General features: G+C 58.0%; 4 protein-coding genes across 7 annotated transcripts; 2 read left to right on the top strand and 2 right to left on the bottom strand.

Annotated features, from left to right (window-relative positions):
• Positions 1-413: 413 nt before the first annotated feature.
• On the bottom strand, positions 414-14942 carry ELMO3 (engulfment and cell motility 3). Of its 2 annotated transcripts, XM_008587320.1 has the most exons (21): positions 14932-14942; positions 4632-4785; positions 4457-4497; positions 4300-4372; positions 4054-4104; positions 3700-3869; positions 3515-3614; positions 3285-3436; positions 3126-3204; positions 2976-3026; positions 2765-2887; positions 2536-2667; positions 2328-2429; positions 2114-2222; positions 1870-2006; positions 1607-1770; positions 1378-1490; positions 1180-1284; positions 999-1081; positions 821-910; positions 414-737 (listed from the first exon to the last, which is right to left on the bottom strand). In XM_008587320.1, the coding sequence occupies exons 2-21, from the start codon at positions 4707-4709 to the stop codon at positions 525-527; spliced, it is 2166 nt and encodes a 721-aa protein (XP_008585542.1). In that variant the 5' UTR covers positions 4710-4785; positions 14932-14942; the 3' UTR covers positions 414-524. The 2 variants fall into 2 exon arrangements, with proteins under 2 accessions (XP_008585542.1, XP_008585541.1); XM_008587319.1 differs by lacking the exon at positions 14932-14942 and having other exon boundaries at positions 4632-4921.
• E2F4 (E2F transcription factor 4, p107/p130-binding) lies at positions 5128-11850 on the bottom strand. The gene is made up of 10 exons (XM_008587321.1): positions 11659-11850; positions 11089-11198; positions 10786-10947; positions 10420-10463; positions 9612-9673; positions 9088-9385; positions 8404-8601; positions 6400-6447; positions 6145-6189; positions 5128-6044 (listed from the first exon to the last, which is right to left on the bottom strand). Exons 1-10 carry the CDS (start codon positions 11791-11793, stop codon positions 5929-5931), a joined length of 1218 nt encoding a protein of 405 aa, XP_008585543.1. The 5' UTR covers positions 11794-11850; the 3' UTR covers positions 5128-5928.
• Positions 14080-18516, top strand: EXOC3L1 (exocyst complex component 3-like 1; the record flags this gene model as incomplete). Its single annotated transcript, XM_008587322.1, has 12 exons — positions 14080-14268; positions 14348-14567; positions 15099-15711; positions 15791-15908; positions 16044-16169; positions 16270-16370; positions 16578-16688; positions 17377-17506; positions 17633-17755; positions 17836-17991; positions 18082-18206; positions 18289-18516. Coding segments are annotated over 12 exons (2202 nt in total), but the record flags the coding sequence as incomplete, so codon positions are not given.
• Positions 18517-19249: 733 nt separating this feature from the next.
• KIAA0895L (KIAA0895-like ortholog) lies at positions 19250-25453 on the top strand. 3 transcript variants are annotated; one of them, XM_008587316.1, is made up of 7 exons: positions 19250-19570; positions 21396-22021; positions 22104-22247; positions 22485-22617; positions 23500-23805; positions 23903-24000; positions 25039-25453. In XM_008587316.1, the coding sequence occupies exons 2-7, from the start codon at positions 21452-21454 to the stop codon at positions 25201-25203; spliced, it is 1416 nt and encodes a 471-aa protein (XP_008585538.1). In that variant the 5' UTR covers positions 19250-19570; positions 21396-21451; the 3' UTR covers positions 25204-25453. The 3 variants fall into 3 exon arrangements, with proteins under 3 accessions (XP_008585538.1, XP_008585537.1, XP_008585539.1); XM_008587315.1 differs by having other exon boundaries at positions 19250-19692; positions 25039-25285; XM_008587317.1 differs by lacking the exon at positions 23903-24000 and having other exon boundaries at positions 19250-19692; positions 25039-25124.
• The last annotated feature ends 204 nt before the right edge of the window (positions 25454-25657 follow it).

The following is a 25657-nucleotide window of genomic DNA, read 5'->3' as shown; positions in this document are numbered from 1 at the left end:
ACTGAGGTCAGGCTATCAGGAGCCTTCCGGAAGCATGGCTCCCAGACTAGGCCCCTGTTAATGCTGCCAGAAAGGCATCCACTTAGGGCAATGCTTCCTGCCCTGCCATTTATCCCTCAGCTGGTTGGCAGCATCAGCCTCTCCCCTGGCTGGTGCCCCCAGACCAAAGGCCATCCCTCTCTGCAGGCCCAACGCTAAGGTAGGCTGAGGACTCATCTTGGAGAAGGGCAAGAGCCCCAGCCTGTCTCCACACCCTACAGAACACCAGCCCCTCAGCTGTAGCTGCCCAAGTTTGTGGTCCTGGCCTGATGAACCATCCCATCCACCAGCTAAGCTTGGAGGCAGAAGGGGAAGACTGTCACTGTCTGCCACAGGCTTGGGCCACAAGGTTCAGAGCTGGCTCAACACACACCAAAGAGCCAAGCAGACTTTATTTCTGCTGCAGTGTCTGTTGGCCAGAGTGCCCACACTTCTCTACCTTCCACTGTCTGTGGCTGCTAAGTGGCCCTTGGCCACCCTCGTTGTCAAGGTTCAGCAATGCTGCAGTCATAGCAGAAGTTGAAGTTGGTTGGAGGTGGGGGAATAGGGGGTGGCCGCTCGGGAATGGGCACATTCTCCAGCTCCAACAACCGCAGCTTGGTTTCCATGGTCACCAGCTGTTCCAGGTCCAGCCGTGTCTGCTCACTGCCCATGGGACTTCCCAGCAGGGCGCTCAGCCCATCAGTCCACAGGTGGAACTGGGGATGGGGCCAGCTCTGTGAGGGCCTGCCCTCTGTGTCCTCTGCCCACCTGCCCAACTTAGCCTGGTCCAGACACTTACCTCCCGTTTGGAGGGGGCAATGAAGTTGAGGTATGACACCTCCTCCTGCCCGCAGTCATAGCTGACTGAGAAAGCCAACTCGTAGAGGTCCTGGGAAGTAGGGGAGCAGGAGGCACTGAGCAAGGACCATGGCAGGCAGGGCAGGCAAGAAGGAGCCCCTGGCCCACAATGTACTCACCTTGTTCTGCTTCCCAGAGCCCTTCTCCCGCACATGGGGGCAGTCCTTGCCTGTCAGGAGAGCCTTGATGTCAGCCACAGGAACTGCAGGAAGAAGGGTAGGCTGACCACTGTGACCCCAGGAGGCCCCGGGGCATGGGGTGGTCTGGGGGGAGCAGGTATCTGGATTCTGCCCTCCTTACGCTGCTCAGGCAGGCTCTCTGGGGCCGGCAGGCTGGTGCCCTCCTCCATATCCCCATACTGCAGCACCTTGTGGTTGGGAGACAGGCAGCAGAACCACAGCTTGTCTGTGTGGAGAAAGGGGAAGAGAGCGGGAGTGATGAGAGGGGCCCTGACCCCAACCCAGCCACCCTCAGTCCCTCTTCTGGCCGCTCAGAGACCTTGGCGCCGCCGGCTGCTGATCTTGCGGAAGAGTGTCCCCTCACAGAGGCGAAGCAAACGCTGCTGGCGGATCAAGCCCATGAGCTCGGGCTTCAGCTTCTCGCGCAGCTCCCTGGAGTGGGGGGGTCGGGGGGGTGGTGTCACTGACCAAGACTGACCTGGGGCACAGCCCATGGGGCACCAGGGGAAGTGGGGGTGAGGATTGGGGATGCATCACCGCCAACTCACAGTATAGGAGGAGCCAGCGTGCCCTCCTGATGTAGCCGCTCGGTCTGCCGCAGCCGCAGCACTTCCCCATAGGTGAGCGCATTCACCTTGGTTCGGAAGAGCTCCAGGGAGGTGGGCTTCAGGGCCAGCGTGCGAGCCAGCTGCTCCCGCACCACCTGTATGACCTGGGGCCACCCCAAGCTCAGCTCAGGGTCTGAGCTCTGTGCCGCTTCCAGCACATCACTGGGCCCTGGCCCGGGTCTCCAAGTTCCCACCACACCCACCTTGTCGAAGTCCTCCTGTGTAGCCCGCATCTCCTTCCAGGTCTTATTCAGCAGCTGGATGCCTACACAGAAGAGCTCATGGAAGCTCTTGTCTTGGCCAAAGAACATGGGCGAGAAGTCCTGGGCTGTTTCGGAGCCTGGAGCGGGGGGGCAGGAGGGGCTCAGGGAGGAAGTATGTGCAGCCCCTGGCCCTCTCTGCCCTTCCGTCCCCTGTTCCCGGATTGCTGTGCCCAGTCACACTCACAGGGCTCCCCAACATGGAGCAGCTCACACAGCAGCACTGTCAGCTGGATGCAGCTCCGGGCAAAGGGGCACTCGTGCTTGTCCTCACGGCTGCTGTTCTCCAACACAAACTGGGGCAGTTGGAGCAGAAAATGGGGGTGGAGAGTCACAGTGCAGCCCATGGGGACCATGCCCAGTTAGGGATGCTGCCACCCCCACCCTGCCCTGCCACCGACCCGGCTGTAGGCACTGGGTGCATGTCTGGCAAAGTAGAGCATGTTGTCCAGGGCAAGCAGGCCGGGGGGCACGCGTTCGAGGTCCTGTGCTGGGTTGCTGTTCTGGGGGGGGCGGGCAGGCATAAGCAGATCAGGAAGGGCCCAGACCTCTGGAACAATAGCAGCCCTGGCCTGAGGTGGGGTGGGGACTTGGGTAGGGGTCACTCACGGAGAAGCCCAGTTTGCGGAACTCTCGGGCACAGAGGGAACGGCGGCGGTCAGTACTCAGCCCAGCACCTGGGGACTCCCCCTCCGACTCAAAGGCGGCCTGGCGCAGGGCCTGCAGCTGCTCCCGCTGCTCCTGGTATCATTGTTGGGGGGAGGTCAAGATCATAGATTCAAGGCCAAGCTCCAAGCTGCCCTAGTCTTGCACACCACCCACCCCCAAAGACAGGCACCTGGCTGTATGGGTCCAGTGGTGTGCGCATTCGTGGCTCCAGCAGCCCCAGTGTGAGGGCCTGAAGTACATACAAGTGATGAGCCATCTCGTCACCCAGTGGTGCTGCACTGTGGATGATGTTCTGCAGGACAGCCAGTCCGTGGGGGTGAGCGTGGGCTCACCGTAAGAGCAGGAGTAGGGAGGGGTCTCCCTAGCCTGGTCCTTCCTACCTTGTAGATGAACTGGCGAAGGTTTCTCTGCCATAGGTAGTCAAGCATGTGCTGAGGTGGGTGGGAAGGGGGCTTAGATGACTTAGTCCCAGGGTGGACCACAGTGCCCACCAGCTGTTGCCCCCACTCAGCCACCAGATGGACACTCACCTTACGTTCAGCAGGGCTGGCCCCCTGCAGCAAGGCTGTCAGTAGTGCCATGGCTTTGGTTTGCAACTGCTGGTTCATCCTGTGGCAAGAAGCGGGCTCAGCCGAACATCCATGGTCTGGCCCTGCTCCCCCATCTGTACCCCACCCCCAGAGGCTTACACCTGTAGGTGCACCAGCAGCCTATCCAGTGGCACCTCACTCTTGACCAGCTGGCCCAGGGCAGGGCTGCTCAAGGTCACACTCTCCAGCAGCCGAAGGGCCAGCGGCTGCACAGAGGCATCCATCAGGTTCATGTTCACGTAGCTCACCACCTGTAAGAGGGGTAGGGGGTTGGCACCTCCTCACTTCCCTGCCGACCTCACCTGATGTCCCTAGAAAAGCCCACCCACCTTCCTGACAAAGGGGATGCTGAGCGTCTCCCAGGATACCACGCCGTGCTCCATGAGCTCCAAGAAGGCCTTCAGCCCGAGGGCCAGCACCTCCCCGAGGCTGGGGGGACATTTGGGGCTGAGCAGAACCAAACCAGGACCCCAAGCCCCACCATGTCCCCAGCCCACCACAGCCCTGTGCTCACTCGTCCCCATCCTCAATGATGGTGCCTAGTTTCTGAAGCCCATTACGGCTGATGGCCTCCCGGGCAAAGGTCATGTCTGAGGCCAGCAAGACGAGGCGCCTCAGGGCTTCCCGGCGCCCTTCACGACTCCCGCTCTGCAGCCCACCCAACAGCTGCTCAGCCTCAAGGTCCTGGCAGGGGTGAGAGCAAGAGCAGAGGTGAGGGGGCTGTGTGCAGGTAAGGATGGGCACTTCAAGTGTGGGGAACAGGTGTCCACTAGTTGGGGTACTGCTGAGCTGGGGCAGAGGTGTCCTAGGCAGAAAAGACACGCAGCAGTGGGGCAGAGAATGAGCTGGCAGGCAGGCGGGGCATTACTGGGGCAGTGCTGAGGCACAGGATGCTGCCGTTCTTGATCTCTGTGCGGTTCTGGAGAAGACAGCAAAAAGGAAAGCGAAGTCAAGGAGGGCTCTGAGGACTGGTCAATTGGGCTGTCAGTTTGGAAGGATCTGCGGGTCAGTGAAAGAAAGATGGCATTGCAGCTAGTGGGATGATTACTCTGAGGGCCAGGTGGGTTAGAGGGGTCAAAGGGTGGGATGTGGGGCTGGTGGAGATAGAACTCACACTCTCTGTGATGTATCTTCTGTGTCCATCAGCAAACTGCAGGGCATACCGCTCGGAGTGAGTCAGGCTCCACCTGCGGGAGCAGAGGCTCAGCGAGGCAGGTTGGGGCTCCTCCCGCCTGCCCTCCTCCACCCTGGCCTGGCCGGCCCACACTCACTCGTCGCACACCTCCTTCAGCACGGTGGCCAGAGGCTTTGCCTGCAAGTGAAGCGGTCACTCACGGGGCGGCAGTGGGGAGGAGTTGGGGAGGGATGGGCTGGGCTCCTCCAAGGGAAAGGGGGCGACCCAGAGGTGAGCGGTGGGGCAGATGGAGGCCAGACAGGCCGGGTGACCTGGTCCAGCTGGATGAGCTGAGGGATGGCGTCACGCATCTGGACGGCGATCTTCACCACGTTCCGCTGAGGCGCCATGGTCCAGCCAGGGCGTGGGCGACAGCACTTTCCACAGACCGTGCAACCTCCGGCCGAGGGCGAATCTGGTCTGAGGCTCCTGGTGACGACGAGGGCGGCCCTCCGTCCGCGACCTGGCCCCGGTGGTTAGCAAGCACTGCCCGGGTTCCCACTCCCGGCCAGGCGCCACGGTCTTCCCTAGGGAGCTAGGCTAGTTCCGGGTTGGAGTCCGGACGGCAGGAGGGTAGGACCGCGCCTGCCCTGCCCCTCCCCCGAAGCAGCCCCGCCCCGCCCCAAGGTGCGGCAGGTGGGGGCGGGGAGGGCAGCCTGTCTGCGCTGCCCCACGTCCACCTCCCTTTCCAGTAAGGTGACCCACCCAGTCCCACCACAAATCCAGCAGTCCCAAGGAGGGTCCCCCAACAAAGAATCAGATCAGAGATAGCCTTAGGCATGGTCTTTATTCACTTGGACACTGTACAAATATTACAATTTCCTTTTGCTCAAAAAGTATAAAAATAATCTTTATATAGGAATCCATTCGTTACTGTAAATCTTTCTAAATCTCTGCAAATGGCTCTAAATGAGGGTAAATGAATAAATGGAAATGTAGAGGGGGGGCATAGGGTAGGTGGAGGTTGGGCCAATCTTCAAGGACAGACCCACCCAAATTCCTAGCTAGAGACCTCTGTTCCTTCTTGTCAGCACCCCACCACCACCACCTGCAGGTTCTCAGGGCCAAGGGCCCAGTAGAAGGGGGCACATGAGAGGTCCAGGAGGAGCTGTTGGGTCAGGGGGTGGGGAGCAGCAAAGGAAGCTGGGGGTGGGAGGGTGCTGGCAAGTGCCCAGCTCCACCCCACCCTTCCCTCCTAGGGGGAGAGGGGCTGGCTAGCTGGCAGGTGCAGGGCAGTGGGGCTGGACCTATGGGAGTGATGGCGGGTCCTCAATACTGTGCCACTGGGTGGCAGCCATGCATGGGCTGTGGAAAGCCCCAGAAAAGAAGAAGTAAACACTTTGGCTCCAAGGTGGAGGGGGCTGAGCCCCATTCCCCTGCTTTGCTAGCACAGGACAAGTGCCAGTGCAGGAGTAGGATTTGTGGCCAGAACTGTGCAGTGAAGGAAGGCTGGGGAAGCCAGGAACTTGTGGCTCTTAAGCTGTGTAGGAGTGGGATGGGGGGAGATCCCCAGGCAGCCCCCAGGTCAGACAGTCTGGGTCCCAGCCACACAGGACGTGTCCCTGTCAGTCAGAGGTTGAGAACAGGCACATCAAAGAGGTCACAGACACCTTCACTCTCGTCCAGGTTGTAGATGTAATCGTGGTCTCCAGGGGGTGGAGAAAGACGGAGGAGGGGGGCAAACACTGCAGAGAGCACTAGGCTGAGGCCCTGTGCCAAGGCCCCACCCAGCAGCCGCCCCACCCTCTGCCCACCATCACCCCCCGACCTGCCCAGACTACCCACCTTCTGAGGACATCAACTCCTCCAGCAGCTCTGAGCTCATGCACTCTGGGGATGGAGAGAGCTGTCATATTCTAGCTCCCGCCTCTCCACCCACCAAAGCCCATGAAGGGGACCTGCCACCCACTTATCAAGAGCTTTACCCTTTTTCCCAGGTACCAAGCACAACCATAAAGTCCTCGGAAAGGCAAGACAACAGCTGTAGGACTCAATGAGCTGTGTCCTTTACCCCCAGCCCCAGGGAGGAACACAGCCTACCTCGTGTGGGGTCGAAGATTTCTGACAGCTCTTTGGGGAGTTCCAGAACTGAAAGAGAAGAAAGCCATGCTCCATTATAACACCAAGGTCAAGGGTTTTGATCCCCATACTGGCCAGCTGCAAAGAAAACCCAAAAAACAAAAACAAGAAAGAAAAACAAGCTGCACCAGGTCCTGGTCCCACTCCAGCCCCTACCTTCCTCGGATCCTATAGCACCCATCCTGGAGCTCCTCACAGCTGAGACACAGGCCCTGCCCCAGGCTAAGCTGGCATTGTCTGTTGGTCTCTCCTGCTAGACCTGAACTCCTCAGTGCTGAGCCAGGGTACGAAAAGCCCACTGTGGGTGATTGGTACAGTCTTTCTAACCCAGAGGCACTGCAGAAGGGCAAGACTCTCCTCCTTTTCTGGGCTCAGCATGCACACCCTATCTGAGGGAGGATGCCCCATCTATCCCCACCCTTGTTGAGCACCTGCTCAGTGCCAGGCTCACAGACCACTCCCTGGGTCGGGTCACCTGGCAGAGGTGGAGGCCCTTCAACAGGGCCTAGTGCTACAGGGTGATGACTAAACTACAAAACTCTGACCAGGAGAACACATATGGGAGGCAGAAGAAAATGAAACTGGAGAGGACCACAAGGGATTTCATATGCCAGACTCAGGAGCTCGATTTTATCCAATGGGCCTTAGAGAGCCATTAAAGGTACTTTTGTCAACACAGAAATGGCATGGTCAGGGCCGGCCCGGTGGCGCACTGCTACAGTGCGCTGCTTGGGAGCCGGTGGCGCTCCCGCCGAGGGTTTGGATCCCACATACAGACCGGTTCCCGCTCAGTGAGAGAGGTGTGGGAGCAACGCTGAGGGTTGCGATCCCGTTGCCGGTCCCGGTACGGGCGCGACACTGAGGGTTGCGATCCGTTGCCGGGCACGAAAAAAGACAAAAAGGAAAGAAAAAAAAAAAAAAGAAATGGCATGGTCAGGCTGTATTTTAGAAATACTGTTCTGCCAGTCAGGGTAAAGAGAAAGATGCCAAAGAATCTAGAACAGAGGTGGCCAGGAGTCACTGGTGCTGAGGGTGCAAGAAGGATGGAGGAGATGTCTGGGACATCCCCGCTTAGCTGAGGTGGGGTGGGCAGCAGACGGAGGAGGATGGAGAGGGAGATGGAACTGGAGTGATAGCAAGGGTCAGGCGTGGGTGACCAGAGCCAAAGGGAGGGTGTGCACAGAGACGGAAAAGCCAGTTTTGGGAGGAAAATGAGTTCAGCTGAAAAGAGGTGGGAATGAAGTGTCCACTGGATGGTGCAGAGGATGGCAGGTAGACACAGAAGTGTGGAGATCAGGCAAAAGATCTGGGGATTCATCTACCCAGAGCTGGGGCCCTCCCCAGGTGTGAAATGGGACAAAGCCCTGGGAAGCACCAGGGAGAGATCAAGGAGAAGCCATTGAGGTCAAAGAGCCAAGAGCTGGCATCATGAAAACCAAAGGAAAAAAGAGCATCAACACGGAGCAATAGGGTACCAGAGCAAAACACCCTAGAAATCCGCTGGATTTGGCAGTCACATCTTCTACAACTTATTGAAGAGCAGCCCTGATGTAGCGTTGGGGGAAGGGGAGAGTGGTCTTGAACTGCTGTGACCTCAAGGGTGACTAAGAAACCAAGAAGTGGAGTGGAGTAAATATTACTTTTTCAAGGAGTCCATACGGAGAGGGGACAGGGAAGGCGAGAGTAGGACACATGGGAGGAAGTGTCAATTAGTGAGGCGAGACAGTTAGTGGTAGGTACTCCAAGGGGTGGCAGGCATAGCTTGAGAGACAGCCAGAGAATTGTTAGCCCAGGAAGAAGGGAAAAGGGTGCCAGCACCAGAGGCCAGGCACCTCACCCTGGGTGGCAGAGACCTCTGGTGTTATGCAGGTGTTGATAGGAGAGCTGGGTTCCATTCCCATTTCTGTTTCTGACCTCATTACTGGGCTGAGGCTAGATTCATCCTGCCCCCCGGTGGGTACTCACCGCCTGTGGGGTCCACCTTGATGGGCTCAAAGGAGGTAGAAGGGTTGGGTCCAGATGAACTGCTATTACTGCTGCTACTGCTGCTGCTGTCCAGCAGGGCAGAAGACTGCAGTGGCCGGGTGTCCAGTGCTGTCGGGCCCAGCAGGAGTGAACTGAGCTCACCACTGTCCTTGCTATCAGTTCCAGGGCCTCCACTCACTGCAAGCATATCCCCCGAACCCACTCATATGAGGGTAAGAAGAGGGTCATTGAACCTGGCTGTGCTAAAACCCATGGCCAGGATGTCCAAAGGCCAGGAGAGAATTAGGAGAGAATTAGGCACTGCCAGTCACCCTGGAAGAGGTAACCTAAGAATGAGTCACTGAAAGAGGGACACAAAGCCTGCAGGAGGGAGACTCAGGGACAACATGGCTGATGTGGCCCTACTTCAAGAGGAGCTGCCAGGGCAAGTGAGACACTGGTAGATCTGGGGGAAAATGGCCACCCCTAAAACTCCTTCACACAGTGGGAGCTTCCTCTTAAAGAGGGCTCATTAACTGCCATAGAAAGGGGAAGCTAGGTGGGGGCCAGGAAAAGGACCCCCATAGAGTCTCTTCCAACTCTGAGTAAGGCATTCCATAATACAGAGATACTGCCTCTGGGGCCCCAGAAGATACCCCATCACCAGTTCCCACCATGCCTCACCTGTGATCTCAGCTGCTGGGCTAGCCACCCCCTGGACTTCACTGCTGCCAGGGACAGGGGTGGGGGTGGTCAATTGGGGACTACTTGGACGTGAGGCTTCCTGGAGCTGGGCTAGGGCAGGCTTGGGCAGAGGTGGAGGGGTAGAAACAGCAGGTGGACTCTGGAGCAGATCCTCAGGTGGTGGCACAGGCACAGCCACAGGTGGTGAGCTCCATGCCTCCTTGTTCACCAGCAGCACCTCGATGGGGCCACTCACACTCTTTAGGTGAATCTGGTACTTTTTTTGCCCATTGAGACCCTGGAGATGTGTGGGAAGGGATGGGGGACAGGTAAAGTTGGAAGCGGGCTTGGCTCCTGCCTGACCCCAAGTCAGGGCCACAGTGTCCTCTCCCATCCAGGCTGCCCATCCTCCTAGATAACCCCAAACCCCGGGGCTCCCCCTACCTGCCCCACCCCTGACTTATCAGGCTCCACAGCCAGCACCCGCCCTCAATCGACCCCGCCTGCCTGGGCTGAGCACCCACCTCTGGGATGGGCACCTCCAGGCTGGTGCCTGAAGGGGCTCGGATGGCCAGAAGAGTGTCTCCTAGAAAGAAAAAGAGAATGGGTCAGGGCCTATGGGCTCAATTTGAGCTGGGAATGGAAGTGCCTGCCCCTTGGAGAATAACAGGAGATCATGGTCTCTGAGGGACTAGACAGTAGGCTTCACCTATCCCCCACAGTGGCTGGGGCAGAGCTAAAACTTTTCTCTCCTGGAGAGCCCAGGGTCAGTAACTAGGAAATTTGGGTTCAAACATGTGGAGCTGGCCATGGGCACCTCACTCCTCCATTGATGGTGCTGATCCGTTAGTACAGGTGTTCTGGCCAAGGCCAATGTCACCCTCCCAGGACCAAGATGGAGAAAGAACAGCTCCTGAATCCACAATGCAACTAAAGTAACTACCAGTTAGAAAAGGGCACCACTGTCCCCTGCATACAAGCATGGGAGAGCATGCACACAAACACACAAATGCACATATTCTCTCCCCCTTCCCCCTTGTGCCTCTATCATGCCCAAGAAGCCAAACTCAAGGGACAGTGCAGATAGGGGCAAACCCAGGGACCCACCCCACAATTCTTGTACCCTGTCAGTATAGTTGGCCTCCACAAGGTCCCAGTGACCCTCAAACCAAGGACTTACCCTGCCTTTTTCCTCTTTGGGGGAACCCATTACATATTGGCAGACCCCAGAACCCTCTTAAGTGATGGAACTCTCCTTGGCACTCAGTCCAACACTCAGGACTGTAGCTCAGCCCAGCCCACCACATCTCCCCCTACCCAGGCTCTGCTCACCAGCAAAGCATCTGCAGATGTCCTCATGAGTCACGTAGGCCAAGGTGTGGGGGTTAAGGAGAATGGCTGATGCCCCGCCTATGGTGACAGATGGCAGACCACAGAGAAGACCTGACTCCTTAGCAGAGTTCTGACACACAAGCCCTCTGAGAAAGTTCTGGGGCCTGAGGTCCACACGGGAAGGGATCACAGGCCAAGAATAGAGAGGGAGGGGCTCTGAGGAGGAAACCTGAGGCTGGGACCTGGCCAGGGGCTGCAGGACCATCCTCCCAAGACGCACAGGGCCCAGGGTACCACAGAGCAAACCCAGCTGGACCAGAGGGCCCCCTGCCCACTCCCTTGGAGCAGGGACCGCTAGGAGGATATCAGCTGTTCTGCACGTCCTCTGTGACGTTCCGGATGCTCTGCTGCACCCACACCTTGTGCTGGTCCAGTTCTTGCTCCCGCTGCTGCAGCTCCTCGATCTCTGCCTTGAGCTCAATCAGCTTGTCGGCAATCTCCCGGGTATTGCAGCCAGGCCCCACGCCCCTGAGTCCAGGGAGTGAAGCTGAGAGGGACTGCAGGGAACTCTGGATCCCATGGCCCCTGCTCTCTCCTGTATCCTCCACCCCACACCCCTGACACTTCTGGGTAGGAGACCCTATTGCTCTCCCAGATATCCCCACTCACTTCCACTGGATGCTGTTCTTGGATTTTTTCTCTATCAGTCCAATACCTTCCAACACGTTGGTAATGTCGTAAATCCGCCGCTTCTGGCGCACAGCGAGGGTGTCAGCTGCCTGGCAGACAGAACAGAGTGGAGAATGCTCAGCGCCACTCTTAGGTGTACCCCCGGCTATCTTGAGACTTGGCTTGGGGTGGTCTGGGAAGTGGGTAGCCTGGATCCCAACCCTGTACTGACTCCCAGGCACGACAGTAGCTCAGGACTGCGGGGTGGGAAGAGACCTGGCACAGCCCTGAACTGGTGTTGATGCTTTTCTCCCCACGCCAGCCATGGACGGCCACGAGGACCAGCACCTGCAGCCCTAAGCCTGCCACACAGCTTACACTCAGTGGCCTCGGCCGAATGAATGAAATAGCCCCGACCTCTCCTGTGAGAAAGCTCACGGATGGCGGCCTGCTCTCGGGAACCCAGCGGGGCTGCCCCGGGGGTACTCAGCGGGGCCGCCCCGGGGGTTCCCGCTACCGGCCCTGGCCTGGTCTACCATCCCCCCTGTCGCTATTTAGCCCAGGCCGCACCAGCTTGAGGTCAAGCACACCGTCCTTGGCCTCCTGCAGAAGCGACACGAACTTAGTGGTAAGAAGTCCCAGGCTCTTCTCGTGCCGGCTTGGGGTGCCTGGGGGCGGCGGCGCCTGTGGCCCGGCCTCCGCCATCGCGCCCGCCCGCCACCTCCCCTCAGCCAGGCCAGGCCAGGCCGGCGCCGCCGCCACTTCCGCTTCCGTTCCTGGCCACCCGGCCGCCGGAGCGAGCGTCGATGCTTCCGCTTCCGCCCCGCGCCCTCCCAGGGAACCTGGCAAAATTCCTGTCTGCGGGCATGGACGCAAAACTTGGGGGACCATAAGCAAATGTCCAACCGCTGAAGAAGACGAAAATAACCCGGGGATCCTGGGAGACCTGACAAGTTGGGGAGGGAAGTGCCCAGTGGGCAGCCCCGGCAGTAGAGAAGGGGAACTACTGGAACCTTCTTTGCCAACCTGCCCCAATCCCACTAACTCTACACCAGCCCCCATCTCAAGAGAGGAGACCAGACTACCTGGTAAACTCAACCTGTTCCCTCAACCCTGTTCCTAAAGGCTGCCCCACTGTCTTGGGGTTACTCGCCCCATTCCTGTCCGTGACTTCCTGCCAAACAGCAAGTACTAACTACATCTAACTTATCCTCTTCTCTCCATTCCTAGTACCTTTCCCTGGTCCCAGCCTCATCTTTCTCTCTTCTCCAAAGCACAGTGCTCAGAGGCCATGGGCCAATGCAAACGTGATTACCTATATGTAAACATAAGTAAAGCACTTAGAGCAGTCCTGGCATGTAGGAAGGATTATGTGTTTGCTAGCGTCTTTTTTTTTTTTTTTTTTTTTTTTTTGCAGCTGTCTGGTGCAGGGATGGAACCCTGGACCTTGGTGTTACCATGTTTTTTGTTTTTTTAACATTACTATTTATTATTGTTTATTTTAGGTTACTGTTTATTTAAGACTGTTCTCTGGGAAACAGTCTTTGAGACACAGAGTTCCTTGCAACAAGTTTTTTGGGGACCCACACTTGTGAGTAAAACAAGCAGAACTGGGCAGAAGTCTCAGTCTGTCCCGCTAGGAGCTCTGAAATTGGGGTAGCCCTTCTGAAGTGTTCGTGTCCAGGCAAAGGTACTGGGCCTTTGTACCCCAATATTGACTGAGAGGCTCAGCTATGACACCTCAGTAGCTTGCACTCCTGGCAGTTGGGGGAATGAGTACCTCTGTCCTGAAGGGTGGATTTGTAGGGTGCACCAAGCATCCACTACATTTACTACCCTTTAGTCCCTTCCATAGCTCCCTGAGACTCAAGACAGACCCAGCTTTGATGACACCTCTCCCACCATCGCACACCACACCCCCTCTTCACAACAGCCTGTGGTCTCTCACTCCTCTGCAGCGGTACGCACCCTCCTCCAAGGGGTCCAGCCACATGGTTTTCATATTGTTACGTTGTCTACATACATATCAGCACACTCCGCCCTCCACTCCTGGTTGAGGCCTAGTCTAGTTCACATCTGTGTCTGGCATTAAGAGGTCCTGGGTGGGCTGGTCTGTACTTGATGATCACAGGGAGTACAACCCCTCCCCTCACCCCTCAGGAAAGTGGCACCACCCCTCCCCACCCTCAGTGCAGATGCTCTTTCCTGTTGGGAATAAAGTGCCAGAAACTCAGCTTCCTTCCTTTCCTCTGTGGCCTTGGGGAAGGAGGGGCCTTGGTGGGAGAAAAGGGCTTCTGGTCCAGGAAGTGGGAGAGCATAGCTGGAGTCATCCAGGTCCTGTGAGCCAGTGGAGGACGTGCCCAGCTCTGCCCAGGGAGAGGGCCATTCTCAAGGCCAAGGACATTTGCGGAGGAGGGAGAACTGAACGCCTGGTCAATTCTGGTAAGTTCTATACTAAACTATCCTGTGCATCTCAGAGCAGGAATGGGGTACAATGGAGGCTTATGCCCACCCTGCCTTGCTTGGCACCTGCAAGGGCACAACCAAGAAACCTAGCAAGCCAAGGCCTCCCGATTGCCTGCCCCCATCACGCCCGCCTCCTTCTCATTTCCTGAGGGGACTGGGCAAGAACCTCACTCCTCCTCAGAGGGGCCTAGACAGAGGCAGCAGCTCAGACAAGCGTCCACACTGCCTGCTCCAACCCAGACCCTTGTCCCCACTCCCATCTCAGCTCTGGCTCCTCCTGGTCTGCCATGGATTCAGCAACCAAAGACAACAAAATGCAGCCATTGCTTCCCGCAGGTATGAGCCCTTCTGTGTGGGCCAGGGGAGGGATGCTGGCTATAAAGATGGGAATGGTGGGGTTGGGTCCTCCCTGTCAGGTCCGGCTGGAGCTCTGTAGGGCAGTAATAGGCGTGGGCTGCCCTGGGGCTGAGGAGTAGGAAAGGGAGCAGGTTCCACAGCCACTTCCTGCAGGCCCTCCCTGACTGACACGGCTGCCCAGGCTCTTCCTGCCCAGGGCCTGAGTGGCCAGAGCAGGAGAGGGCAGAGCAGCTGGCCCGGGGGGCGGCACTCAAGTGGGCTTCGGGCATCTTCTACCGACCAGAGCAGCTGGCCAGGCTGGGTCAGTACCGCAGCCGTGAGGTGCAGCGTACCTGCTCCCTGGAAGCACGCATCAAGGTGGGCATAGCCCGGGGGGCAGCGGTGCAAGGGGTGGGTGCAGGGCTGGCCAGGCCTCACTGGCTACCTCTCTCCATAGTCAGTGGTGCAGTCATACCTGGAAGGTGTGCAGACTGGTTTGTGGCAGCTGACCTGGGCCCTTGAGGCCATGCAGGGAATCCGTGAAGCCCTGAGCCAGGCACATGGATTGCTCCAAGGCATGGCTCAGTTCTCACAGACTCTAGAGCCCCTGAGGGAGCGGGTTGCCCAGCACAAGCAACTGCAGGCCCTGTCTCAGTTGCTGCCCCGGCTGCAAGCAGGTGAGTATGCAGGGACCCAGGACCTCAGCTTCCAACAGTCAGTCCACAAACACCCATTATTAATCAAGGAGCTGGGGCACTTGATGGGGGATTGCATGAAGGGACACACCAGGGACCAAATGGCATATAAAGCAGGGTGCAAATCAGCTCATCCTGGAGTTCCTAAGCATGGGATGTTTGAGTCAGAATGGACATCCAGTCAAGTGGCTCTGGCCACCGTGGTTGCTAATGTATTGAAATATTTCCATAACTAGGTGGGTGAATAGCCACTAGCATGGTGCCCCAGCTCCTTCTGCCTTCCCTCGAGGATCCTTGATTTGGTCATGTTCCACTGGCTCAAAGGCTGAAACCTGGCCCAACAGACATCTAGGACTTTGCCTGGATTGATTCAGATTGTTCAATACTCTACTGTACTGGTTATTAAATATTTTATACAATACCCCAGCCCCAGGGCCTCAGTATCCCCTGCTGTGGCGATTATACAGGTGGAAAGGCTGAGACCCAGGGCTGTCTCCTCTCCTCCCTCATTAGTGCCAGATGCAGTGGCCCACACACAGTCCCTGATTGATGCCCAACGGCTCTTGGAGGCATATGTGAGCCTGCGGGAGCTGGAGCAGCTGCGAGAGGAGACATGGGCACCCCTGGGGGGCCTGGAATTGTCAGTCTTCCAGGGGCTGGACCTTCTGGCTGAGGCACTGGGCCAGGCTGTGGAGGCAGCTGCAGGGGCTGCAGGGCAATTGGCACGGGAGGACCCAGCCCTGCTGGTGGCTGCTGTGCGTGTGGCAGAGGTGGAAGCTGGGCGCACAACTCCCCTGGGGCAGACATCCCGGGACTGGCGGCAGCGTTGTCTGCGGGCACTACAGGAGGGCCTGGAGCAGGTCCACTTTGGGACATCTCTGCTGCCTGGGCCAGGAGCCCTAGCAGGGTGGTTGGAGGCTCTGCGGGTGGCCCTGCCAGCTGAGTTGGCCACAGCTGAGGCACTAGTAGCACCCTGCTGCCCGCCACACTACAAAGTGGTCCGGCTATGGGCTCACACCCTGCATAGCGGCCTGCGTCACAGCCTGCAGCAACTCCTCACAGGACCTGAGCTGGGAGCTGCTGATGCTTTTGCTTTGCTGCACTGGGCACTGCATGTGTACCTGGGGTCAGTGCCCTTGGGACAGTGGGAGGTGGGTGGGTCTGAGGCTGGAGGCTCAGTGTGACACTGGGCCACCCATCTCTAGGCAGGAAATGATGGGGAGCCTGGAGTTGGGGCCTGAGGCTGATGTGTCCCAGCTGGAGCCCCTTCTGACCTCGGAGAATATCGAGCAGCTGGAGGCAACATATGTGGCCAAAGTCCAGGTGAGTTGTTGGGGCAGAGGTCCAGAGAAGCTCTGCCATCAGCTGTGGGCATTTATCTGAAGAGTCAAGTGTCTGCCTGTGTCTGGCAGTGTCAGTGCCATGCTACATCCTGCTGCCCCTTGTCCCTTTCCCCAGGCAAATGTGGCCCAGTGGCTGCAGAAGGTGCTGGATGGGGAGGTAGCTGAGTGGTGCCAGGAGCAGGAGCCCAACACAGACCCATCTGGCTTCTACCATTCACCAATGCCAGCCATTGTGCTGCAGGTGGGTGGGAAGTGGCCAGGCCAGCAGGCAGGCCCCATAGGGAAAGGGGAGGAGGGCAGGGCTAGAGGCTTTGCTGATGGCTACCCATCCCTGCCTGTAGATCCTGGACGAGAACATTCGTCTGACCAGCCTCGTCAGTGAGTCACTGCAGCGGCGGGTACATGACATGGCATTGTCAGAGCTGGGCGCATTTCTGAGGAGGTCCGCCAAGGCACTGACCTACTCCCAACCACAGCTCTGCTCCTGGGGCAACCCAAAGGGGCTCTGAGTGAATAAGACACACTAGTGGGAAGGGGCTCCTTCAAACAAGAACTTGGGTGTCTTGGAGGTGGGGCAGCAGTACCAGGGACTGGGGTTGTGGGGTGCCAGAGTAGCAACAAGTCCAGAAGCCACCTGTGCCCACTGCAGCTTCAGTGATGCTCTGATCCGATTCTCCCGAGACCACCTCAGAGGGGAAGCAACGGCCCCTCATTATGTGCCCTACCTATTGGCTGCCCTCAACCACCAATCTGCACTCAGGTACCAGAAACCCTACCTTAATTAACCCCCTATAGAGTATTACGTGTGGACCCAGCCCACAGTAGGCCACTAGGGACTTTGGACTCACATAGCTCTGGGGTTCCAATTCTAGTTCTGCTAATTACTATCTGTGTGACCTTGGACAAGTTATCTAATCTCCCTGAACCTGTCTTTTCTCATTAGTATTATGTGGGTAAAAATGGAATGTTCTAAGAATCACAGGAGACACGGTTGTGGAGTTCTACCACAGTGCCTGGCACATACTGTCAATTATCCATTCGTTCAACAAATATTTATCAAGGCTTTACTCTATGCCAGGTAATGTCTAGGGTTATAGCTGTGAACAAAACAAAAATGTCCCTTCCTGTTGGGTGTAATGTTCTTCGTGATGGGACCAAGGAGGACAAACAATTTAATGATTTTTACCCCTTCAAGACTGGGATTAGCTCCTTTCCATTACGAAAGGAAACAGAAATCTAAAGAATGACTAACTCAAGGTCACACCGCGAATTAGAGGCAGATAGCGCTGGTCTGTGTCCCTTCTAGTTCTCCCAGAAGTGCTGGGAGCCGCCCTTCTGCGCCCCATCTAACCACGCACTTGCGCCACAAGGTGGCGCTCAAGTGGCTGGACCACGCAGGGCCGTGCGGGCCTTGGCCTTGGTCCTGAATCCGTATTTGGTCGGTTCAGCTCTTCGGTGTCAGTCCTGCAGCCTGACGGGATGGTTTCAGCGGCCTTGGCTCCGGTGGAAGTCACACTGGACGAGTTGCAAAGGAGAATCTGCCGCCTGGTGTTGGAGGCGCTGCTGGTGGAGCTCCAGGTGAGACTTCCTTAGGGTCGGGATGGGAGTGGGAGGTGGAGATAGACCGTATGTGTGAGGGTCTCCGAGGGGAATGCCGGGTCTGGATCGTTTCTCCAGCCCCTTCGCCTTCCCGTCCTTCCTCAGCCCCTGTTCGCGACTCTACCCTCGCGCCAGTGGCTGTCGAGCCCTGAGCTGCTAGACGGTGTCTGCGAGCGGACGGCGCGTTTCTGCCGGGACTTCTGGCGCGTGAGGGACCCTGCCGTCCATGTGCGTTGGGGGAAAGGGTGGGGAGGGAACAGCGAGGATGGAAAAGGCCACCTGGACCCAACCTACCGCCTTCCCCCCAGCTGCTTCTGGCCGAGGCAGAGCGCACCGTGGTGCTGCAGTACCTACACGCGCTGATGCAGGGCCGCCTAGTGTGCCGCGGTGCTGATGAGCGTACCCAGGCGGCCGAGCGCTTGCGGCATGATGCCGCCCAGCTTCGGGAGCTTTTCCTCGGTTTGGTGAGACCTCGTTGGGCGGGCAGACGGGGGAAAGTCTCAGAGGTTGGGTGGGGGCCGAGGGCCGGCGCGAGACTATCCCGACGTGCTCAGGGCCTGGAGGAAAGCGCGCACTGTGCGCCGGTGCTACTCGCCCTGAGGGAACTGCTGAACCTCCGCGACCCCACGCTGCTTGGCCTCGAGGTGGCAAGCCTGCAGAAACAATTTCCCGACGTGAGGTGAGAGGACGGTGGGCGGGGAGGGAGGAGGAGCCAGGGAGGGGCAGGGCGGGGCTGACGTGCCTCCCTGATACCCCTGCAGCGAAGACCATGTCTCTGCCCTCTTGGACCTGCGCGGGGACGTGTCCCGAGAGCAGCGTCTGGTGGCACTCAGCTCCCTGCAGGTTGGCCCGCCGCCCTCGCCCCCCACGGGCCGCCGCACTCTCTTCAGCCTGGTGCCCACGCCGACGCCCGCGCTGTCCTCCTGCCTCACCTCGGGGCCCTGTGCCTGATGCCCGGCTGCCTGCAGAATAAAGCCACGGCCCCCGTACGCTCGCATCTGTGTGTGCTGGGGAAGACAGGGGAAGAAACATAACCCACGTAGGTTAGGGGTCCACGCACGGTGACCCGCCTACGGTACGATGGCTGCCGTCCTTGTGGAAGGGCTGCGCCCCACCTGTCCGAACATCGGCCCTCCACGTGGACTGCGTTCCCGAGTACCCGGGCTCCTGCTCCAGTATCCGAACTAGCTCCCACGTGTCCGCATCAGGGCAATGAACTAGCGTCTCGGTCACCCTGACTCCGACAGCCGGGTCGCACCTGAAGCCGGGAAACCCGCTTGGGTTTTATGAAGGGGGCTGCCCGAAACGACGTCCCGCCCGGAGGCGTGAGGTGGTGGCGGTCACCGCCCTTTCAGCCCTGCCAGGCCCGCCCCCAGTGCTGCGGCGCGCGCCGCCGCGAGGCTGACGAGAAACCGCGCGCCTCCGTTTCAGCGTGCGCGCTCCCGAGCATGTGCGTCATCGGCGTCGGCTCCCGCGGGCTGGGCGGCCGGCGACCCGGGTGGCACAGCAGGAACGGTGGGCTGCGAGAAGAGGAGAGAGTAGGTGGGGGTGCGGCACGCAGACGGAACCCCCGCGAAAGGCCGAGAGAAGGCGCGCGACACGACCTCTCCTAATCTACCCGAGAACCCCCACTCCATTGTCTGCTGGCCCCGCCCCCCATTGGGCACGCCCTTCGCCCTAGCCCCCGACGCTTATTGGCTGTAGGTCACGCCCCTCCTTGATCTCTTGGTCCCCATTGGCTCTTATTCCACGTTATCCTCTCCTGCGGTTTCTTATTGGTAAAGGCCACACCCTCTCATTTGTCACCAAACCCCGCCTTCAGTAGTCGAGGGTTCCTCCCCCATCCATCCTTCATTCATTCTGCATCTAGTGCTGGATGGATGTTCGGGACATGGGGGTGAATCAGATCCGTCCCTGCCCTCGGGGAGTTCAGGAGGTGGTGAGGGGACATGGACCTAGGCTCCGACAGTGACAGCCTAGGGCGGTAAAGAAGCCGCTGAGACACGGAGACCCTTTAGACGCCGGGAAGGCTTCCCACAGGAGGTGAGGCCTAAACTGAGTCCTGAAGGATTAAGAGTTTGCTCCTGGGAGAAATTGCGAGGGCGATCTCGGCGGAAGGATCAGAGACGTGAAAGAAACAGGCGAATTCTGGTAATTGCGAGGAGGTGGGTTGAATGAAAGAAGGAAGAATGGACAGGACTGGCCCAGGTAGAGGCCCGGAGGCCACTGCGGAGTCCAGGAAAGTATACAGTTAGTTGAGGGGAGTGAATCCTGAGTCCTGAAATCTTTCCAAGCAGCTGGTCTCTAAGCATGAGAGGAGGGGGGAGTGGCAAGGGAGAAGATCAGGTCTAGATGAGGAAACAAAGAGCAGGGAATGAATGATTCCAGTTCTGAGAAGGAGAATGGCTCTTGGGTTCATTTATTTATTAAGCAAATGCTCTGGGTCAGACATTGTTCTGGGTTCTCGAGACACAGCTATGAACACTGGAAAGGAGAAAACATAGCTAACCATCAAATATACCATACCTTATGGAGGAAGTCTGAGCTACTGTGTTTACAACCATGAGGATGGATGAGATAACCTAGGGAGTGAGAATAAATGGAGAAGAGGAGAGAAGTTCCCATAGACAAGTCCTGAGGCATTACAGTGTTAAGAAGTCAAGGACATAGGGATGACTAGCAAGGAAGACCAAGAAGGAACAGCCAGTGAGGTAGGAGGAGAACCTAGTTCAAGTATGTTTGGAAAGCCAAGCAGAAGAGTGGTTAACTGTGCCAAGTGCTGCCAATCAATATGAAGATCATTCGTGACCTTAATCAGATCAATTTTGAGGGAGAGTGAGGGACAAAGGCCTAATTGAAGTGAACTCAAGAGAGAACAGGAGGAAAAGGAATTGGAGACTGGGTATAGCTGACTCTTGAGGTATTGCGCTGCAACAAGGAGCAGCTGGAGGGAGATGTAGTGGGGCTGTAGCTGGAGGAGTGTGGGTTAAAGTGAGGGTTTTGTTTTGTTTTTTTAAGTTGGAGAAATAACAGCATGTGTTTATACTGATGGAAAGAATCCAGTAGAGAGGAAGAGACTGATGATGTAGGAGAGAGGAGAAATGCTGGAATTGAGTCCCTGGGGGCTGGAGCCTCCAGTCAGTCTCTGGGGAGAGGCTGGATAAGACTGAGTTCTGGCACAGTCAGGGGTGAGTGCCCCAACACTGGCCTTGGTTGACCACTGGGAAGATGCCTCAGAAAGGGGACAGACTAGGGAATGGTTTGGATTTGCTGAAGTTTCCCTCTGTTCCCCAAAAGCAGATTCTAATTTGGATTTGAACAGATGGCTCAGAGGAGAGAGGGCATTCCAGGTGGGGACTGGCATAAGGGGCACTTGGGCATTCAAACTGGCTGAGACCAAATGGGCAGGAGGATGTGGGTGGAGCCAGGTGTGGGGGGTGGGACTGAGAACATACCATACATAGAAAGCAGCCCCTGAGGCCCCTTCACCTGTCATCCATCCAGGCAGCTGAGGCTGCACTGTACCAGCTTAGACTGGTTGAGTGCTCAGCACAGAGATTAGAATCATGAGGAGGGGCTCAGTCCTTGCTCTTGGGAGCTCACAGGCTGAGGGGATTCCAGTAATCACAATCTAGGTGGGTGTATAGAACCTTTCCTCTTGCTTTCTACCAACCCAACCTACTTGGGTGAGCCTGCTGGAGGGAAGGGACTAGGGTGGGGTGGGATTGAGAGGATGGCCACCCAGACCCCTGGCAGCAGACCCTGGGTCCACAAAGGGCCCAGCAAGGGTGGTGTGGAGCACAGGGCATGCTGATCTTCTGGCCAAACCCACTCATGGTGGTCTCCACATGTCCTTCTGTGTCCTCAGAGGTCGACAGTGTGGGGAGTTGGAGTAACCCAGGTGGATGTAACCTGCAGGACAGAATGGTGCTGGACTCAGGAGCTCAGGTGTATGAGCAGGCACCCCTCAGCCCACCTGCCAGTTCCCCATCACTGCGCCATAGGCTGAAGCCCTCAGACAGAGATGGGTCACCGCTGTACCCCTGGCCTTCATCCCTGGCCTTGCCCCTGGGTATGGCAGTCCCCTCAGCACTGCGGCCCCAGCCTGAGCAGCAGCCCTTCTCAGAGCTATGCTTGGGCCACCGTGGGCACATGCGTCGTAGTGAGAGCACCTACACTGTAAATAGTACTGGCCAGCGGGGGCATGCTACCCAGGGACAGGTCCCACCTGGACGGGGACGGAACCTAGGTGGTGGCACCCTGCGGTCTGCAGCCTCCCTGCCTCACATTGCTAAGACTCGAAGGGATACAAGCCATGGTGCCAGCAAAAGCCCCTGCATGTTGGTGGCCCTGCGGCCAACCAACATGGACCGCGAGCGGGACAAGTTCTTCCAGTCCCATTACACGTACAATCCGCAGTTCGAGTACCAGGAGCCCATGCCTACAACTGTGCTGGAGAAGTACCGTGAGGCCTCTGGACAATTCATCCATCAGGTCAGTCCAGCCTGCCCACCTCACCCTGGTCCTGACTACACAAGGGGCCTGATCTGACCAGCCACTGTGGCCCTGTGTGCAGGCAGTTGGAATCATTGAGGCTGTCCTGGAGAAGTTTGGCACCTATGAACACTTTGAGGCTGCCACCGGAGGCCAGCTGCTGACCAAGTGCCAGATTTGGTCTATTGTGCGCAAATACATGCAGAAGGAGGGCTGCGTTGGGGAGGTGAGCTTGCCCTGCCTCCAAAGCCCCTCTTCTACCTGCCCCAAATCAGACTGCCTAGTGGGCGATTGCAATCCCAGCTCCACACCTTGCCAGCTGGTGACCCCAGACAAACCCCTGCCCTGTCCCAGTGAGGTGTGAACTGGCTCTGAGGAGAGGTGAAGGATGGGTGTCCTGGCCAAGTGTCTGGCCTGGCTGCCCTGTGGCTGGTGGCTGTGGCTCAGAGCATTCCATCCACAGGTTGTGGTGCAGCTGAGTGAGGACCTGCTGTCCCAGGCAGTGATGATGGTGGAGAACAGCCGACCCACATTGGCCATCAACCTGACTGGAGCGCGCCAGTATTGGCTGGAGGGCATGCTGCGGCACGAGATAGGTCAGGGTGTGGGTAGGCATGTGGGTGGGTAGGGATGAGAGGGGGCTGGGAACTGAGAGGACAGTGAGGGGCCCCAGCAGTCCCACTTTTGCTTCTCCCCCATCCCTCCAGGGGACCGGCCCTTTCCCTTCGTGAGCAGCTACTTCCTCCCTCTCACTCACAGAGGAAGGCTAGAACATGCGTGCCTGCTCGCTGAGCTCTCCCTCATTTCTTGCTCCTTTTGGGTGTCTTTTTCTCTCTCTACTTCCTCTCTGATTTCCCTTGAAAGTGGGGTCAAGGCTCCTGAGGCCCTGACAGGCCAGAGGCAGAACCCTGAGGGTCCCACCAGCCCAGCCAACACGTGGGTCCTCCAGAGTGGGTGGAAGACCAGATGTTGAATGGAATTGGCTCCCCCTCCCCTCTGGTTGAGGAGGGGACAAACCAGGCTGAGACAAACCAGAACATTAATCACTATTTATTTCTGTCTGTCCCTCTTATCAAGAATCCTGTTGCTCTGGGCAAGAGGTGGTTTTTGCTGGGGGCATTAGTGTGACTGTCAAAATGATATGGCACGTGGGATGTTGGGACGGGGTGGTGTGTGTCTCCAGGAGGGCTGGGGGCAATGTGAGTTTGGGAGTGTGTGTGCGCGCGCGTGCGCAGCCCTGGACGGGTGGGGGAGGACTCATGCGTGTGAGCTTCTATGGGTCCTGGGTTGTGCGTTTACCCAAAGAAGGTCTTCACCCTGCCTGTGATTGGTCTGGGGCGGGGGAAGAACTTGTGTGAGAGCCTGGATTTGGAGGCGTGAGGATACGAGAGTCACGGCTACAGGTCGCTAGAGGTCTGCCTGGGCCAGGCAGGTGGGTCTCCCGATGCCCCGCCCAGTGCCGCTTCGCCCTCCCGCAGGCACCCACTACCTGCGGGGCGTGAACAACGCACGACAGCCATGGCGCAGCGCCGAGGGCCGGCTGCAGTACGGGCTGCGGCCGGCCAACCCCACCGAGGAGGGCCTGGCCAGCCTGCACAGCGTGCTGTTCCGCAAGCAGCCCTTCCTGTGGCGCGCCGCCCTGCTCTACTACACCATCCACCGCGCCGCGCGCATGTCCTTCCGCCAGCTCTTCCAGGACCTGGCGCGCTATGTGCAGGACGCCGACGTGCGCTGGGAGTACTGCGTGCGTGCCAAGCGCGGCCAGACCGACACCTCGCTGCCCGGTGGGTGCTCGCGTGTGTGGGGCGAGTGCCCTGAGCTGGGGCGGGGGGCGAGGGCTAGGGCTTCGCGGCGGGGCTCACTGCCCTCCCGCGCCCGCAGGCTGCTTCAGCAAGGACCAGGTGTACCTGGATGGCATCGTGCACATTCTGCGGCACCGCCAGACCATCGATTTCCCGCTGTTGACCTCTCTGGGCAAGGTGAGGGGCTGCGGACCTTCAGAGGTCCCGCCCTGCTCTCCCCTTCAGTGCAGTATTCCCTGAGTCTCTGATTCGTGCTGGACTGAGGGCTGGGTGCCAGGCATCTCTGGTGGGAGGGTCATAGGAGGAGGGAGGTGAGCACAGGAGATGAAAGGACAGCCTGACAGCCAAAATCAGGTGCTTGACCCAGCCGGCAGGGGTGCGTAGATACTGATCTCAAAGCAGGTGAGCAGTCCGGGCTAAGAGAGGCCTGGACAAAGAGGATCAAGAAATGGCGGAGGACCAAGTCCCTGGTGCTGGGCATTTGTTCTAGGCTGCAGAACACGGACCTCATCCGAAGCAATGGGGAGTCTGGGAGGAGCTTTAAAAAGAGGAGTGGTACAGATGTTTGGAAGGCTCCCTCAGAATGTCAGATGGGAGGCGGATTGGAGAGAAGGGCCTGAGGAAGGGAGTGCAGGTGCAGGAGGAGGAGGCCTTGCCAATCACTCTTGCAGAATTGATGGTGGTCTGGCTGAAACGGGTAGTGGCCATGTGGTTGGAGAGGAAGGGACAAGCTGGAGAGCTCTGCAGAGAGTGAAATCCCTTCAACTCAGTGGCCACCCACAGTGGGAGGATGGGAGTTACGGGCCCCCTCCCTGAAATCTTATCTGGGTGACTGTGAAGTGGGTGGGCTGGCATAATACGCTGGCACCCAAGGCTTTAGTGTTGGATATGGGGGGGGTGCCTGAGAGATATCCAGTCGGAAAGTGTTCAGAAGGGTGTTCACTTGTTTACCCATGTTTGGAGGTGAGGGGAGAGTCTGTGCTGGGGAGAGTAGGGTTGTAGGTCGTAAATGACAAAAGGTGTTGAGAAACAGTGCAAAGACCCTGGACTGGGCCTAGAGGTACATAACATCGGGAGTAGATCAGGAGGAAGAGGAAGGGGGGAGGGAGGAGCTCCAGGAGCAAAGGGCAATGAGCCATCAGTAGGGAGCTGGGACCAGCTACCTGAAAGCTAAGGGGATCTGCCCACTCCTGAGGCCCAGTTTTCTCCCTGCAGGTGTCCTATGAGGATGTGGACCACCTGCGGCCCTATGGGGTGCTGGATAATACCCGGGTGCCCCACTTCATGCAGGACTTGTCACGCTACCAACAGCAGCTGGAGCACATCATGGCCACCAACCGTCTGGATGAGGCGGAGCTTGGCCGCCTACTGCCTGACTGATGTTGGTTGAGGGCTACAGGCAGAGGCCCTGGGCATATGGCTCCAGGTCGGCCCCCAGAACATGAAGCTGTCTGCTCTGTGCTTCCACAGTCTGGGTGTTTCTTAGGGGCATTGGGAAGGCAGGAGCATCCTGGGAGGAGGAGCCACAACATAAGAGGGTTTGTGTCCCTTGCTAGCCTCCTTGGGGCCTAGGGACCAGCAGCAGCATGTCAAGCAAAGTGATTTGTCCTCCTGCCTCCAGCTCTTTTTTTTTTTTTTTTTAAAAGATGACCGGTAAGGGGATCTCAGCCCTTGGCTTGGTGTTGTCAACACCACGCTCAGCCAGTGAGCAAACCAGCCATCCCTATATGGGATCCGAACCCGTGGCCTTGGTGTTATCAACACCGCACTCTACCGAGTGAGCCACGGGCTGGCCCTCCAGCTCTCTTTTGAGCAGAAGGAAGGCCTGGGGGTG

This window comes from Galeopterus variegatus, unplaced genomic scaffold (assembly GCF_000696425.1).
Source record: "Galeopterus variegatus unplaced genomic scaffold, G_variegatus-3.0.2 Scaffold4332, whole genome shotgun sequence".
In the NCBI taxonomy this organism is placed as follows: Eukaryota; Metazoa; Chordata; class Mammalia; order Dermoptera; family Cynocephalidae; genus Galeopterus; species Galeopterus variegatus.
The sequence above is the reverse complement of the archived record's forward strand: the minus strand, read 5'-3'. Positions and strand labels throughout refer to the sequence as shown.

Bases quoted from the DNA above. Each gene is read 5' to 3' on its own strand.
- KIAA0895L (XM_008587316.1), top strand. From the start codon at position 21,452: ATGGTGCTGGACTCAGGAGCTCAGGTGTATGAGCAGGCACCCCTCAGC. The intron at 22,618-23,499 runs GTCAGGGTGTGG...GCCCTCCCGCAG, and splicing joins CATGCTGCGGCACGAGATAG to GCACCCACTACCTGCGGGGC. The intron at 24,001-25,038 runs GTGAGGGGCTGC...TTCTCCCTGCAG, and splicing joins TGTTGACCTCTCTGGGCAAG to GTGTCCTATGAGGATGTGGA.
- ELMO3 (XM_008587320.1), bottom strand. From the start codon at position 4,709: ATGGCGCCTCAGCGGAACGTGGTGAAGATCGCCGTCCAGATGCGTGAC. The intron at 3,615-3,699 runs GTGAGCACAGGG...ATGTCCCCCCAG, and splicing joins ATCATTGAGGATGGGGACGA to CCTCGGGGAGGTGCTGGCCC. The intron at 3,027-3,125 runs GTGAGTGTCCAT...CACCCACCTCAG, and splicing joins CCAGCCCTGCTGAACGTAAG to CACATGCTTGACTACCTATG.
- E2F4 (XM_008587321.1), bottom strand. From the start codon at position 11,793: ATGGCGGAGGCCGGGCCACAGGCGCCGCCGCCCCCAGGCACCCCAAGC. The intron at 11,199-11,658 runs GTGCGGCCTGGG...TCTGTCTGCCAG, and splicing joins GTGTGCTTGACCTCAAGCTG to GCAGCTGACACCCTCGCTGT. The intron at 9,386-9,611 runs GTGGGTGCTCAG...ACACATCTCCAG, and splicing joins TGGAGGTGCCCATCCCAGAG to GGTCTCAATGGGCAAAAAAA.